Source organism: Equus quagga, chromosome 1 (assembly GCF_021613505.1).
Source record: "Equus quagga isolate Etosha38 chromosome 1, UCLA_HA_Equagga_1.0, whole genome shotgun sequence".
NCBI lineage: Eukaryota > Metazoa > Chordata > Mammalia > Perissodactyla > Equidae > Equus > Equus quagga.
In genome coordinates this window covers 79,634,506-79,647,931 of record NC_060267.1, presented here as the reverse complement: position 1 = coordinate 79,647,931, position 13,426 = coordinate 79,634,506, and the positions used below count along the sequence as shown (strand labels likewise).

General features: G+C 42.0%; 1 protein-coding gene across 2 annotated transcripts; it reads right to left on the bottom strand.

Annotated features, from left to right (window-relative positions):
• Positions 1-492: 492 nt before the first annotated feature.
• Positions 493-11,144, bottom strand: TLR4 (toll like receptor 4). Of its 2 annotated transcripts, XM_046640791.1 has the most exons (3): positions 10,823-11,140; positions 6,798-6,964; positions 493-3,651 (listed from the first exon to the last, which is right to left on the bottom strand). In XM_046640791.1, exons 1-3 carry the CDS (start codon positions 10,913-10,915, stop codon positions 1,380-1,382), a joined length of 2,532 nt encoding a protein of 843 aa, XP_046496747.1. In that variant the 5' UTR covers positions 10,916-11,140; the 3' UTR covers positions 493-1,379. The 2 variants fall into 2 exon arrangements, with proteins under 2 accessions (XP_046496747.1, XP_046496750.1); XM_046640794.1 differs by lacking the exon at positions 6,798-6,964 and having other exon boundaries at positions 10,823-11,144.
• Positions 11,145-13,426: the final 2,282 nt, after the last annotated feature.

Genomic DNA, 13,426 nt, shown 5'->3' with positions numbered 1-13,426 from the left:
CAAACACACTCCTGAGTGTGACCATATTTCCAGTTTTTGACAACTGTGTTTTCCAAATGTCCTCATTGCTCTTTCTTTGAACGTGCCCATTCTGGGACAGTTGGATGAGTGTGCTTTTCTGAGAACTCCCCTGACGTGACCCACCTTAACGTGAAGGACATCATTTTCTCAGTGATAAAGTCTACTCTTTCCTCAATGTTGTTATGGAGTGATACCCAACAGGAAGCAGCAATGTGTGCTCCCCACCTTGAACCATTTCACAATCCCCTGAGAGATTCAATGTCCCATCAAACAATACTCACTTGCTGTAGAAGAAACCTTTGTTGCCACTCTTGTCATGTGGTCACCCCAGCCATATCAGCCCATATGTTTCTGGGATCATCAAGAAGAGCTGACCTCCTGAGGTCATCCTACCTCTTGCCCTGCCTCTGGCCCAAATTGCTCATTATAAGACCAGGAAGTTGGACTTGTCTCCATCTATTACAATAAGTGCCACTTTCAACCAAATTATTTTAATGTTACCTTCATGACAGCCGTAACTTAGTAGGCAATAACTTCAGGACGACATCAAGTACTAAAGTGACAGAGTGTATTTTACATATTTGCTTGAAAGATAGTGGTTAAATATGGATATTTCTAACATGTCTCTCTCTAAAAACCTTATTTATGATAAGCGTTTATAGAGAAGACGTGAAAAATGAGAACTGGACTTATAAAAACAAAGATATATCAGGGACTAAATAAATAGAGCCTGCTATTTATTAATAAATAGAGCACGCTAAAGAATGACCAGGATGTTTGTGAATATGTATTAATCAGATTTCCTTAGGAATTAGTCGTAAGAGTTTAACCTTCATAAGGAAACTGCCTTAAAGAGGAGGGAGGATCTGAATCAGGAGCCTTATGAGTCATCAAGTAAAATTTAAATTGTGTTCAGTAGAAAAGGGAAAATTGAACAGAGACGCTGTTCAGTTGAAAGTACCAAAACTGCTTTGTTTTGTTTTAGGATGGCTAAGATGTCAAAGATGAGATGGTTTCCATTCAAAAGACTTGGGAGACGATGTCCTTTTCTGAACTCACTGGGGCCCAGTCTCTCAGCTCTGATTCATTTTGATGGGGTAAGAGTTGAGTTGACTTTCCCTGGTGCGGACTCCTTAGCTGACTTGGTTAAAACATCCCCCTGGAGGTTCTGTATTTTAGCACGGCATTTATTCCCTCTGCACTGTAAACTCAATGGGATTAGCAGTCCTGTGTATCTTGTGCACGACAGAATCACCTGCCCCTAGCACAATGCCTGGTATGTTGCAGCATTTAATAGTTGTTAACTGAACAAGTATTGGGTCCAGCTGGGCAAGAAGCACCTCAGGAGTTTTTCCTCCTCAGGTAGAGGTTTCTGCATCATGTTGTCTGCTTTCTGCTGCATCTGCTGTTCCTGCTGGACTCCATGGTTTACCATCCAGCAAGGCTTTCCTGAGTCGTCTCCAGAAGATGTGCCGCCCCAGGACACTGTCCTCCCACTCCAGGTAAGTGTTCCTGTTGAGAAGGCGATACAGCTCCACCTGCTGCCGGAGCAGGGACTTCTCCAGCTTGTGCAGGACGATGAAGATGATGCCAGCACGACTGCTCAGAAACTGCCAGGTCTGGGCAATCTCATACTCAAAGATACACCATCGGCTCTGAATGAAGTGCTGGGACACCACGACAATAACTTTCCGGCTTTTGTGGAAACCTTCCTGGATGATGTTGGCAGCGATGGCCACACCAGGAATGAAGTCTCTGTAGTGAAGGCAGAGTTGAAAGGGGGGCACCCCCTCCTCCAAGTTCTTTACCAATTCATTCCTCACCCAGTCTTCGTCCTGGCTTGAGTAGATAACAAAGGCATCATAGATGCTTTCACCTCTCCCATACTTTTTGCAGCCAGCAAGAAGCATCAGGTGGAAATAGAACTTATAGACCAGAACTGCTATGACAGAAACCACGAGTATACTGAAAACCGACCCGCCAACGATAGTCTTGCTAATCTGACAGGTGGCATTGTTAAAACCCAGCACGGGCATGCCCCGCATATGTAAGGGTATTGCACACACCAAGTGTTCAACTTCCACCAAGAGCTGCCTCTGGTCCTTGACCCACTGCAGGAAACTCTGGTATTCACAAACACAAGCAAAGTCATTTTGAGTAAGATTTAAGGAAGCTAGACTACTTGGAAAATGCTGCAGTTCTTGCCACTTGAAGGCCACAATACGATTAAAACTGCAATCCAGAATCTGGAGGGAATGGAGAGGTTTGTAAGGAAGCGTATCCAAGAACAGGAGGTTATTGTGACTCATATTTAACACCCGAAGTCGAGGGAGTAAGCAAAATGCCTCCTGGGACACCTGTTCCAGGTTACACTTAGAAAGGTCCAGGGTGGTCAGGTTAGTCATCTCTCTGAAGACATTTGGAAGGAAGTTGTCCTTAAAAGAATTGCCAGCCATTTTCAAGACTTGGAGGCTGACCAAGCCATCAAAGATGCCATGGAAGACAACTCGGGTGTTAGTGTAAGAAATATCAAGATAACGGAGGTTTTTGAGGGATAAGAATACTGGAAAATCACTGGCCTGTTTCAAAGTGGAATGCTGGAAATCCAGATGTTCTAGTTGCTCTAAGCCCATGAAGTTTGAACTCATGGAAATAACATCATTGAAGCTCAGATCTAAATGCTTCAGTCTGGTTGTCTTCAAATCAGCCTCAGAACAGCAGGACTTGAAACTCAAGCGATTTCTGCTGAGATCTAGAAACTCAAGGCTTGGTAGCTTAACTTCATTAAAAGATTTCATATCTTTGTTGGAAGTGAAAACCAACCTTTTGAGAGAGGTGAGCTCCAATGTGGGAAATCCTTCAATTCTACAGTTAACCAATTCGAAGTCTTGCCATCCGAAACCTTTAGGAAAATCTTTTAGATTGCCTAAATCCAGACTCACCAGAGAAATTTTAGAAATATTTGCCAAACAATTAAGTAAATCAATAGAATCCTTTGAGCTGTAATTATCAATGTATGCTAACCGGAATTCTTCAATCGTCAAATTGTGCAGTCCGCGCAGGGCAGATGTGTCAAATCTTTCCAATTTCCTTTCATTTTTAAATTCTCCCAGAACCAACCGATTGACTTTTAAACCAGCCAGTCCTTGAATACAAGATTTCATTACATCTATACTATCAAAATTACTTCTCAAAGTCAGTTTATGGAGCTTAATTTCTTTAAAGGCATCTGGTTGGATAAACTCTAAAGGATTCAGGGACAAGTCTAAAGAAAGGTTGAGTAAGGGCGTTTGATGTAGCACACGCAAGTCTTCATGAGAAATATTTTGGATCTTGTTATTGGAAAGGTCCAAGTGCTCCAGGTTGGGCATTTTAGAAAAATACTCGGGTAACTTGAAGGAATGGATAAGATTATGAGCCACATTAAGCTCCTTCAAGGTCTTGAGATGTCCAATGGGGAACTTCTCTAGAGATGAAAGCTTTGTCTCCACGGCCACCAGCGTCTGTAAACTGGAGAGTCCAGAAAAGGCTCCCAGGGCTAAGCTCCTGATAGGATTTCCTGTCAATATCAAGGTGGAGAGATGGTTGAGGCCCTGATATGCATCATCTTCAATCATCTCAATTTCACACCTGCAGGGAAAGGAGATACAGATTATATAATACTTCTGTTGAATAAAAACCCAAAATGGAATAACAATCCCAGCTCTTCACACATATGTGACATGCTATATGACTGTACATACGTAAAGATATCAAGCAAAGCAGATGATAGAATGAGCAAATAAGAAGCTCTGAAGATTCGGGATTATCACACTGGCCACAATGACAAACTCTTTTTATCACACTGGCACACATGCTAAGCAGAGGCAGCACATCCATCAGAAGGAAATCAGTTAAAGATTAATCATTGGGACACAGGGAGATTGTGTGGCTGATAGAGTATGTAACAGCCTTGGATCAGCTTTAACCATTTCCTGCCTCACAAATTATAATTAGACATCCAATTACTAAAGATGATACAGATAGTCATTAGTTGTTAGGCATGATAAATGTCTGGTGAACGTCAATCTCAAAGATATAAAAAAGAGAGAATTTACATCAAGAGATGTAGACAAGGAGGATTAAAGCAGGCTTCTCTGAAAACACATAAGTTGAAATCTGAAAGATGCGTTGGAATTAACAAGAAAAGGAAGAGAGCTAAAGAGCAGATACAAAAGCCCCAGGTAGGCAGCAGCCATGATATGTGGAGGAACGGTGAGAAACAGCTTCTAGGTCTGGAGTACAGAGAGGGATGTGGAGGGCTGTGAGTTGGGGTTGTAGAGAAAGGAGGTTACAAAGAAGGCAGAGGCTTGCAGATCAGATAAAGGATTTTGAATTTTATCCCAAGAGAAATGGAAACCGTGCAATATGCAATGTTCATAGAGGTATCCTAGAGTCAAGGCTCTCATCTAGCCAACTAACCATGAGCTCATGGTAAACTCTTGCTGGCACTAGAAGTGTATGCCAGGTACAGTTTGCAAATGAGTCCTCTCCTAGTCCAACCTGCATTATGTGTGCAGTGTTCCCCACTTGCTCTATCCCCTTCAGGAGGTTTATGGGTAAAATAAGCATTTCGGTCCAAGCTTTTGTTATTGGTTGATAACTGCATAGAGGGTAGTGGGTGCAGTAGAAAGAATGAAAGAAGAGGGGGCAAGACCTCTGAGTTCTGGTGCCTCTGTTGATCTCTCATACCATGCCATCTTGGGAACTCCTTTTCCTGTCTGGGCCACAGTTATCACGTTTCTAAACGAGGCAGCTAAACTTGGTTATTTCTCAAGTTCCTTTCAGGTGTATGATTTTATAGCCCATAATCTTATATGTATATTGATCCATGCATCAGGCAAGGCCAGAGGGGTCTTGCTGTGGCTCTGTGTCATCAAAGGGGCTTCATCCCTTTAGAGAAGCAGAGTATTAAGATGAAGAGAACATTTAACTTGGAAGCAGGGGATGTGAACTTAAATCTCTGGGCTGTTGCCAACAGGCTATGTGAATGGAGGTAGATCACTCGAACTCTCCAAGCCTCAGTTTCCTCATCTATAAAAAGGAAAAAATATATCAATAGGTTTCCATAGGAAAGAAAGGGCTGTTTGATCTATCACAAAGCATACTTAGAGGACTAATTGAGTTACTGTATGTGAACACTGTGAAGCAACATGAAAAGGCAAAGGATATCTATTGCACTATTGTCTGTCCTTGCCCTGATTCAGAATCTTCTACTGGCTAAGCAGAGGGGGCGCTGGCCTCTAAGCACATATTTAAGGCCTCGGAGGGAAGTTCCTTGGGTACATGGTGGATGGAAGATGAATTATAAGGGAGCTTTTTTGATGAGAAACTACCTGTTGTTTAGAAAAGGGGAAAGGATGGTCTGTCTACCTTAGAAAACTGAAATTTAGAATCTAATGAAATGCTATAATAATATTTTATACTTATAAAGTATACTTTATAATCTTTTTAATATATATATAGCATGTTAACATTCATGATCACATTTAACCTGTGGGCAATTCCATCATTTCCATTTCACAGATGTGAAAACTGAGACTCAGGGAGATGAAGTGATGTGCTTCAGGCCGCATGGTCATAAATGGTGGAGGAGGCCCTGGCTCAGGTCTTCTGACCCCCACAGGGCTCTATGATCTACACCATTGCCTTTAAGATGCTCCATCTTCCTTTTGTTATACTCCATCAATACCCGAGTTAGAGCATAAAACCTCAGATGCTCACTCTTCTGCAGAATTATCTGCTTGAAAGAGGATTTTCCTACTATGCTCTTAGTCTTTATTAAGAATTTCTATTATAAAAAAACTAGGTATAAAATGTTTCTGCATTTTTCATACACTCTTACAGAGAATATGGTCCATTATCTAATCCCTTTTTAAATAAGTCCCCTGATGATGAAAACAACTTTAGGGTTCAATTTCCCCCCAAAATAATGCCAATAACTTAACCTGTCCTAATGAATGTTATATTCTCTGCATCAGAGAAGAAAATTGTAGTCATGTTCCATGCCCACATCAGATCTTCTCCTTTGATCTTGTCATCTTTCTCCTTGGGTTACTTGTATTTTCTTAATTCCCTATCCTCTACTCCACCTTCAATATTCCGGACAGTATTTGAATTCCATTTATTTCAAGGAGTCTTTCTTGACTACCCACCACAGACAAGGCCCCTCTTCTGAACAACACCATGTGTTGCCTCCAGTTTGCCCATAGCTTATCACCTGCTGCTATATATTACCATCCTTATCTCAGGTTCAAAATCCAAAATCAGAACCAGGTAATAATTTATTGAATTCCTACTATGTGCCCAGCACCATGCTTAGGATTTTAACATATTAACTCTTTCAAGTGAATATGCCCTCCTTGATAGCTGGGGTTGTTAGATATCAACATACTCTTGTTTCCTAGCAAAGTGCACGGCATATGGCAAGTCGTCAATAATATCTACTGATGAAAGAACTTGAGACAATTTTCTCTCCTGACTTACAAGAAAATTCAAAGATAGAATTATCCTTAGAAACTACCTCTCATCCAAGTGCTCATCTCACAGATAAAGAAACTGAGACTTGGAGATGGGAGGTGGCTTGTCCAGAGTTGCATAGCAAGTAAGACATCTACTAAATGAAAGAAAGAGTGAACGAAGATGAGACTCCACCAATCAGGCTTTCTGGCTTAAGAATAAAATGACAGAACAGTAAACATTTCACCTTGTGTAGGGTACAAAAGCTCATTAATTACCTGGACAAATCCAGCACCTGCAGTTCTGGGAAGTTGGAGAAGCTATGGCTGCCTAACTCCTTCAAGGGGTTAAAGCTCAGGTCCAGTTCCTTGGTTGATGTGGGGATGTTCTCAGGGATTTTGTAGAGATTCAGGTCCATGCATTGGTAAGTAGTGTTAGGAACCACCTGCAATAATCATACGTTAGATGCAGTGTCATACTGCATGCACCTCAATAGACTGCCCTTTTATCTCCCCTCTCCTGAGCCAGGGTCTGGGAGGCTTCTAGTACAAGCACAAAGGTCAGTCTTTCATCCATCCATCCTTCCAGTCATCCATCTGGCCATCTGTTCATCTATCCATCCATCCATCCATTCATTTATCCATTCACTTCATACTTATTAAACATCTTACTCTAGATTAATTAAGGAAAGAGCACTTACTATGTACCCAGTGGTCTAACTTCTACTATAACAATGGTAGTATCTAGCAAGAAGCAGTGGAGTCAAGTGATAAAGAGCTGAGGCTCTGGAGTCCAAAAGTTCAGGGTTTCACCCCAAGCTCTTCCATGTGATTTGGGGCAAGGTTGTTTTTTTTTTTCCCCTAAATACCATCTCTCCCCTCTCACAGTGTACAGCCTTGGGGAGACTGCTAGTCAAGGCGTCTAGACCTCCCTTGGTCATTGCTCAATTTTTGCCAATTGCATTCTCTCCCTTGGCTCATTGTACTTCGAGCAAGTGATCTAGAAATGGGGAGAAACCTTTGGTGTGCATGGACTCCAGTGGTGGACGCTAGTAAATGAGGTCAAGTGCTATTTGCTGCCTTGGTTCCTGTGCTGGTTTCTATCATACTTTCCCAAATTCTTTATAAGTCTTATTCTCTATCCTCCCACTTAATTTCTGAATTCTCTAATTTCTTTAACAAAATTCCTTGCTTAAACTCAGCTAATTTTAGTTTTCTGTTGCTTAAAAACCAATAGAATCTGTTCAAAGGATTCAATGAGATAAGGTGTTTAAAGAGATGATCTCAAAGCCTATTAGAGTGTAAATGATCAAGAAATGTTAACATTGATTATTATTGGCTATTATTAATCCCTTACTATATGTTGGCACATTTCTTATATAGTATATGCTTTAATTTAATCCTCAAATAAATCTTTTAAAGAAGAAGAATTCAGAGAGATGAGAGATGAAGTAATATGCAGATAGTCCCACAGGCCATCTGTGCGGTTCCTTACATCATTCATATGTCTGCGTAAATGTTACTTTCATAGGAGCCTCCCAGACATTGTCTAATAGAGGATGATGCCAGGACCTCTTCCTTACCCTCTTTTATCCTCATTCATAGGATGTATCACTGTCTCACGTGACGTTGCCCATGTGGCTGTTCCATGTGTATTGTTCATTTCTCTCACTAGATTGTGAGCTTTGATAGTCTTGCTCTCTGCTAGGTCTCCAGCACTCAGAATGGTGTCTGGCAAACGGCTGAGGCTTAACAAATATTTGCCGAATAAGTGAATGAATAATTGATGGAATGGAGTTTTGTTTAAATCCAAATTGCACACCTTTTCTGCTAAGTGCTGTGGGCAGTACAGAGACCAACGTGATGTGGCTCCAGACTACAATGAGCTCACAACCTAGATAAGGGTTCAGAGAGGGGCACAACTCACACCACTGAGAAGGACCGTTAACCAGGCTTGGGAAAAATTTCTTTTGGTTCAGAAAAGGTAGACATCAATTCTGGATCCAGGGATCGGAGGAGGCTTCTGAGAAAGAGAAGATTTCCAAGTGGGTCTTGCAGGATGAGTAAGATTTGGATACATGGAAAGAGGAAAAAGGAGAGAACCATGGAAGGAGGGGTGCAAAACTTTTTCAGATTAGCTAACAGCTGGTGGGAGTGATGAAACTAAAGTCAGAGGGGAAGCAAGAGCCAGATCAAGAGGGGCTCGTGCCTTGTCCTGTGGCAATACTTTTCATCACTTAACACATAAATTGAGCAACTACTATGTGCTAGGTGCTGGGATATAGTGATAAATAAAATCAGCAACGATCTTGCCCTCTTACAGACTCCATTTTGAAGAGGAAGACAAACAATGAACAAAAAAAATCAGAAAATGAATAATGATGTGCTATTAAAAAAGATAAAGCCACACAGGAAATTAGAGAAAAAATATGTGAGGTGGGGAGTTCTATATGTGGTGATCAAGGAAGACTTCCTGGAGGAGATGACATTGAAGCAGAAATCTGAATAAAGGGAGGGATTAAGCCATGAAACTATCTAGGGCTGCACTGTCTAATATGGTAGCCACTAGCTACACACAGCTGTTGAGCACGAGAAAGGTGGATAGTCTAAACTGAGACATACGGCAAATGTAAAATGTATACTAAATCTCAAAGACTTAGAAGCAAAGAAAAAATGTAAAATAGCCTATTAATAGTTTAGTATATATTACATTTTGAAATAATATTTTGAATATACTGGGTTAAATAAAAATATTATTAAAATTAAATTCACCTTTTTCTTTTTATTTTTTTAACGTGCCTACTAGAAGATTTAAAGCTATGTTTTAAATACCTAATTTAGTTAAAATTTAATTAAGTCAGTTAAATCAAAACTCAGTTAAATTTGTTATTTAAATTTAAATAATATCATGTGGCCCACATGATATTACCATAGGGCACCAATGACCTAGGGGAAGAGCATTCTAAGCTAGAGGAAATAGCCAGTGCAAAGGCCCTGAGGTAGGAAGTGGTCCTGATAGCAGCAGAGAGTTATTATAAGTTTTTAAGAAGGGTAATTTGTTAGAACGGAGACTCAGGAAAAACAACGACAACAAATAAACAACAAACAAAAATCTGCAGAGTGGATTAAAGGAAGCTGGCTATGGAGTCTGGGGACCAGTCAGTATCCAAGAGTCAAGGCCAGGGGAATGGAGCACCTGCCCTTGGGTGCCACTGAGGGATGGGCAACGTTGGGCAGGCTTTGGAGACTGAGAGACTAGGGAGCGTGGAGAGAGGGAGGAGCCAAGAGTGGAGGTGACCTTGATTGGAGGATCAATGCCCATTAACCTCACAGCAAAAGGGGCACAGAGAGGAGGATGAGAAGCAGGGAACTGGGGAACAGAGGACTTGCAGATGACAAATTTGTTTTTGGGACATATTAACGGACGCTATTTTCCCATGTCCTCAACTTACAGGACTTGGGCTGGTTTTGCTTTTCTTGTTTCTAACCCTGCCACACCCTAAGTCCCAGGACAATCTTTTGGCTGTTTGGTTCCCTCACAGGCTGCCAAAGCCATCGTGAAGTCCACGCAGGGGAAAACAAGAGAGACCCAGCACGAATGAGATTCCCAGCCAGCCGGTTGGTGTTTCACAGAGAAAGAAACCCCTGGATTAGCAGACATTTTACATCTTTCCCTCTCTTTTCTTTCCTTCTCTCCTTATCTCTCAGTGCCTCTTTCTCTCTCTCTCTCTCCTTTTCTTCTCCCATCTCTTTCCTTTTCATCCTTTAGACAGAACTATGACTAGATTCAGAAGTCTGAAATCCACTTCGAAAGTTCTTTCTATTAAGAAACGGAAAACCATCTTCTCCCTGAGATTGAAAGGGGCAGTGACTGCTCGAAGCTGAGTGTACAAAGCACCAGTGGGAAGCAGTGACAGGCAGCAGCCTTCCTACAGCTCTCTACTGAACAAGGCATTATTATAATGATGTTATAGGTGTGAGAACTAGTCTGAAAGGAGGTTTAGTAACTTCTTCAAGGTCACACAGCCCAGAAGTTGAAGAACAGTTATTTTACACAGTTCTATCTGACCTAAAGCCCCTATTAGCACTTAAAGTCCTAAATAGGATCTTACCCCATGGGCTGCCTGTTAATGCCCGGCAACCGCAAATTATTTGGTCCCTGTGCCTTCTCAAGTCTTTCCAGTAATTTGAATCCTTTTAGTAAGTGAAACTAACCAGGGCCCGTAGCGGCACATTCTGGGCAGAGAGCAGCTTTTCAGAAGCAGGGGGAAGCTCACAAGAGATGAGCTGACCCCACCACATACCTGCACGCAAGGGTCCCAGCTCTCCGGTCTCAGGCAGGAGAGGAAGGCCATGGCTGGGATCAGAGTCCCAGCCAGGCGGGTGGGCGGCATCATCCTGGCATTTTCTGTGCCCAGAAGGGGCCCTGTGAAAGCATGACGCACCGTAACAGCCTGCCCGCCGGGGCAGCCTCGGAGCTGCTGCTGTGTTCTCTCCCCTGCTCGGTGCCCCACGGTAATGACTGTATTCAAAGCAGTGCTGGCTTAAGGGGCCAGAGGAAGTGAGAGTGGCAGCTTTAGCATTCTGGACTTTTGTTTCTCTAATATTTATCTTCCTCGTCACAGGAGGGGAAGTTAGAAGAAGAAGAAAATGTTCGCAGACCAGGGGCTGGAGTGACGTGAGAGGAAGCTGGCTTTTATCCCAGGGAGTCATCTGACCTGGGGGGTAAGTGAACTCAGGAAAATAATCAGACCAGTCCAACCGTTTATGTAACTACTTAGGATGGTGACTTCAACTTTCTTTTAGCAGTGGAAAGTTACTGTCTATATTAATTTCCTGGGGCTGCCATAACAAAGTACCGCAAACTGGGGGCTTAAACAACCGAAATTTATTTCCTCACTGTTCTGGAGGCGAGAAGTCCAAGATCAAGGTGCCAAGCAGGGTCGATTTCCTCGCAGGCTCTTTCTTTGGTTTTGAGATGGCCATCTTCTCCCTGTGTCCTCACATGGTCTTCCCCCTGTGTGTGTCTGTGCCCTAATCTCCTCTTCTGATAAGGACACCAGTCCTCTTGGATTAGGGCTCACCCATGTGAATTCATTTTTCCTTAATTATTCGTTTGAAGGCCATACTCTGAATACAGTCACACTCTGAGCGACAGGGGTCAGGACTTCAACACACGAATTTTGTGGGGACAGGATTTAGCCCACAGGGCTGTCCAATCTTGTGAAATCTTGTAAAGAAACTCACATTTATAAAACTGATTGAAAATAAAGCCCCAGTGAAACACAGTTTGAAAAGTACAAGAATATTGGGAAAAGGTTGGAATGAAGGATCAAATACACTGAAATTCACATCCAGGCTGGGTGATTTATGGTCATGTGGCATTGGTCAAGTTCCTTACACTACAGACCGTAAATTTCTGGTCCGTAAAATGGGATCATAGTTTTTAATTAGAACAGAACTGCACATCTATAAAATTTATAAAAATAAAGTCATATGACCGTCGTCAAATGATACAAGCCACTAAGCCTTAGTTCTTGGTCTTTAAAATGGAGACAATCACATTTGTCTTGCATGATCGAATTAAGTTAATTTACGTAAAATGCTTAGTCTAGTGCATGGTTCATCGGTATATTCCATAAATCGGTAGCTATTATGATGATTAAAAATATGAATAAAATGGGGATAATAATGTGTACCTCAAAGTATCGTGATGACATTAAACAAGCTGGCATTTGTAAAGCTTTTAAGACAGTGTCCGGGATGTGGCAAGCGCAGTGTATGTTTCTGTTAAACAAGAACATAGTTTAAGATGGGCGTATTACTGCTATTGTGTCCTAGATAGCTCTACCAAGATGTCCCGCAGGCACCTCAAATCCAGCATATCTAAAAGCAAGCCGTGAGCAAGCACATCATAGAGGACTGAGCACAAACTCTTGCAGACTTCTTCACCACAGCTGTAAAATTAAACTAAAAATAGTCCCCCCGTCAAAATTTTGCTTTAAGGATGAATTGAGACTATGCAATGGTCTTAGGGGCAGCACCTGGCACAGAGTAGGTGTTAAATAAAGTTTAGTTCCCTGGAAAGTTAATAACGTTTCACTTCCACATGGTCATCCAAGATGGAAATCTCTTTGACTTCTGCATTTCTCAACAAATGGGTGTTAACCATATTTCCTTACTTCTTGTTTTCTTGTTGCTCTGTCATGGGGGCCTTGCTGACTAAGGGTAGCCTGCCCCTCCCAGGGCTAGCTGGTCCCTAGAGATCACAAAGGATTTGTCCTACAGCACACCTTTCATATGCAAACTAACCAATTCAAAGCCCGTGCTCTGAACCACCTCTTCATCTGGCTGTTATACTCTAAGAGGCAATATTGCCCTGTCCTAATCATCACAGAGCCAGCCAGGTATCAGACAACTGGAGAAAGCGCCTGTATCCTAGAGCCTGCTGAAATTATTCAAACTAGCCAATGCTAAACCTGCTTACCCTGTCTTTCTCATGGAAACCACAATACAGGCTCCTGCCTTTGCCTTCACCTTGCTTCTTCTGCCTCCTGACAGCCCCTGTGCTCCTTCCCCATTGGCCCTGTGTGGTATGGCGTGTCTCCTCCTCTTGGGATATGTGAGTAATAAGCTATCTTTTCAATGGCAATTGTCTCCTGATCTGTTGGTCTCGCCACACCCGAATAATAAAACCTACATTTTATAACAAAACATTCTACCAAGTCCTAGAGATTTTACCTATAAAATAATTCTCAAATGTCAGTCTTCATTTCCATTAGCATTACCATTGAACATCTCCCTGGGCCTAGATTAGCATACTACATTCTCTTTTTTTTTGTAAAGAAGATTGGCCCTGAGCTAACATCTATTGCCAATCTTCCTTTTTTTGCTTCAGGAAGATTGCC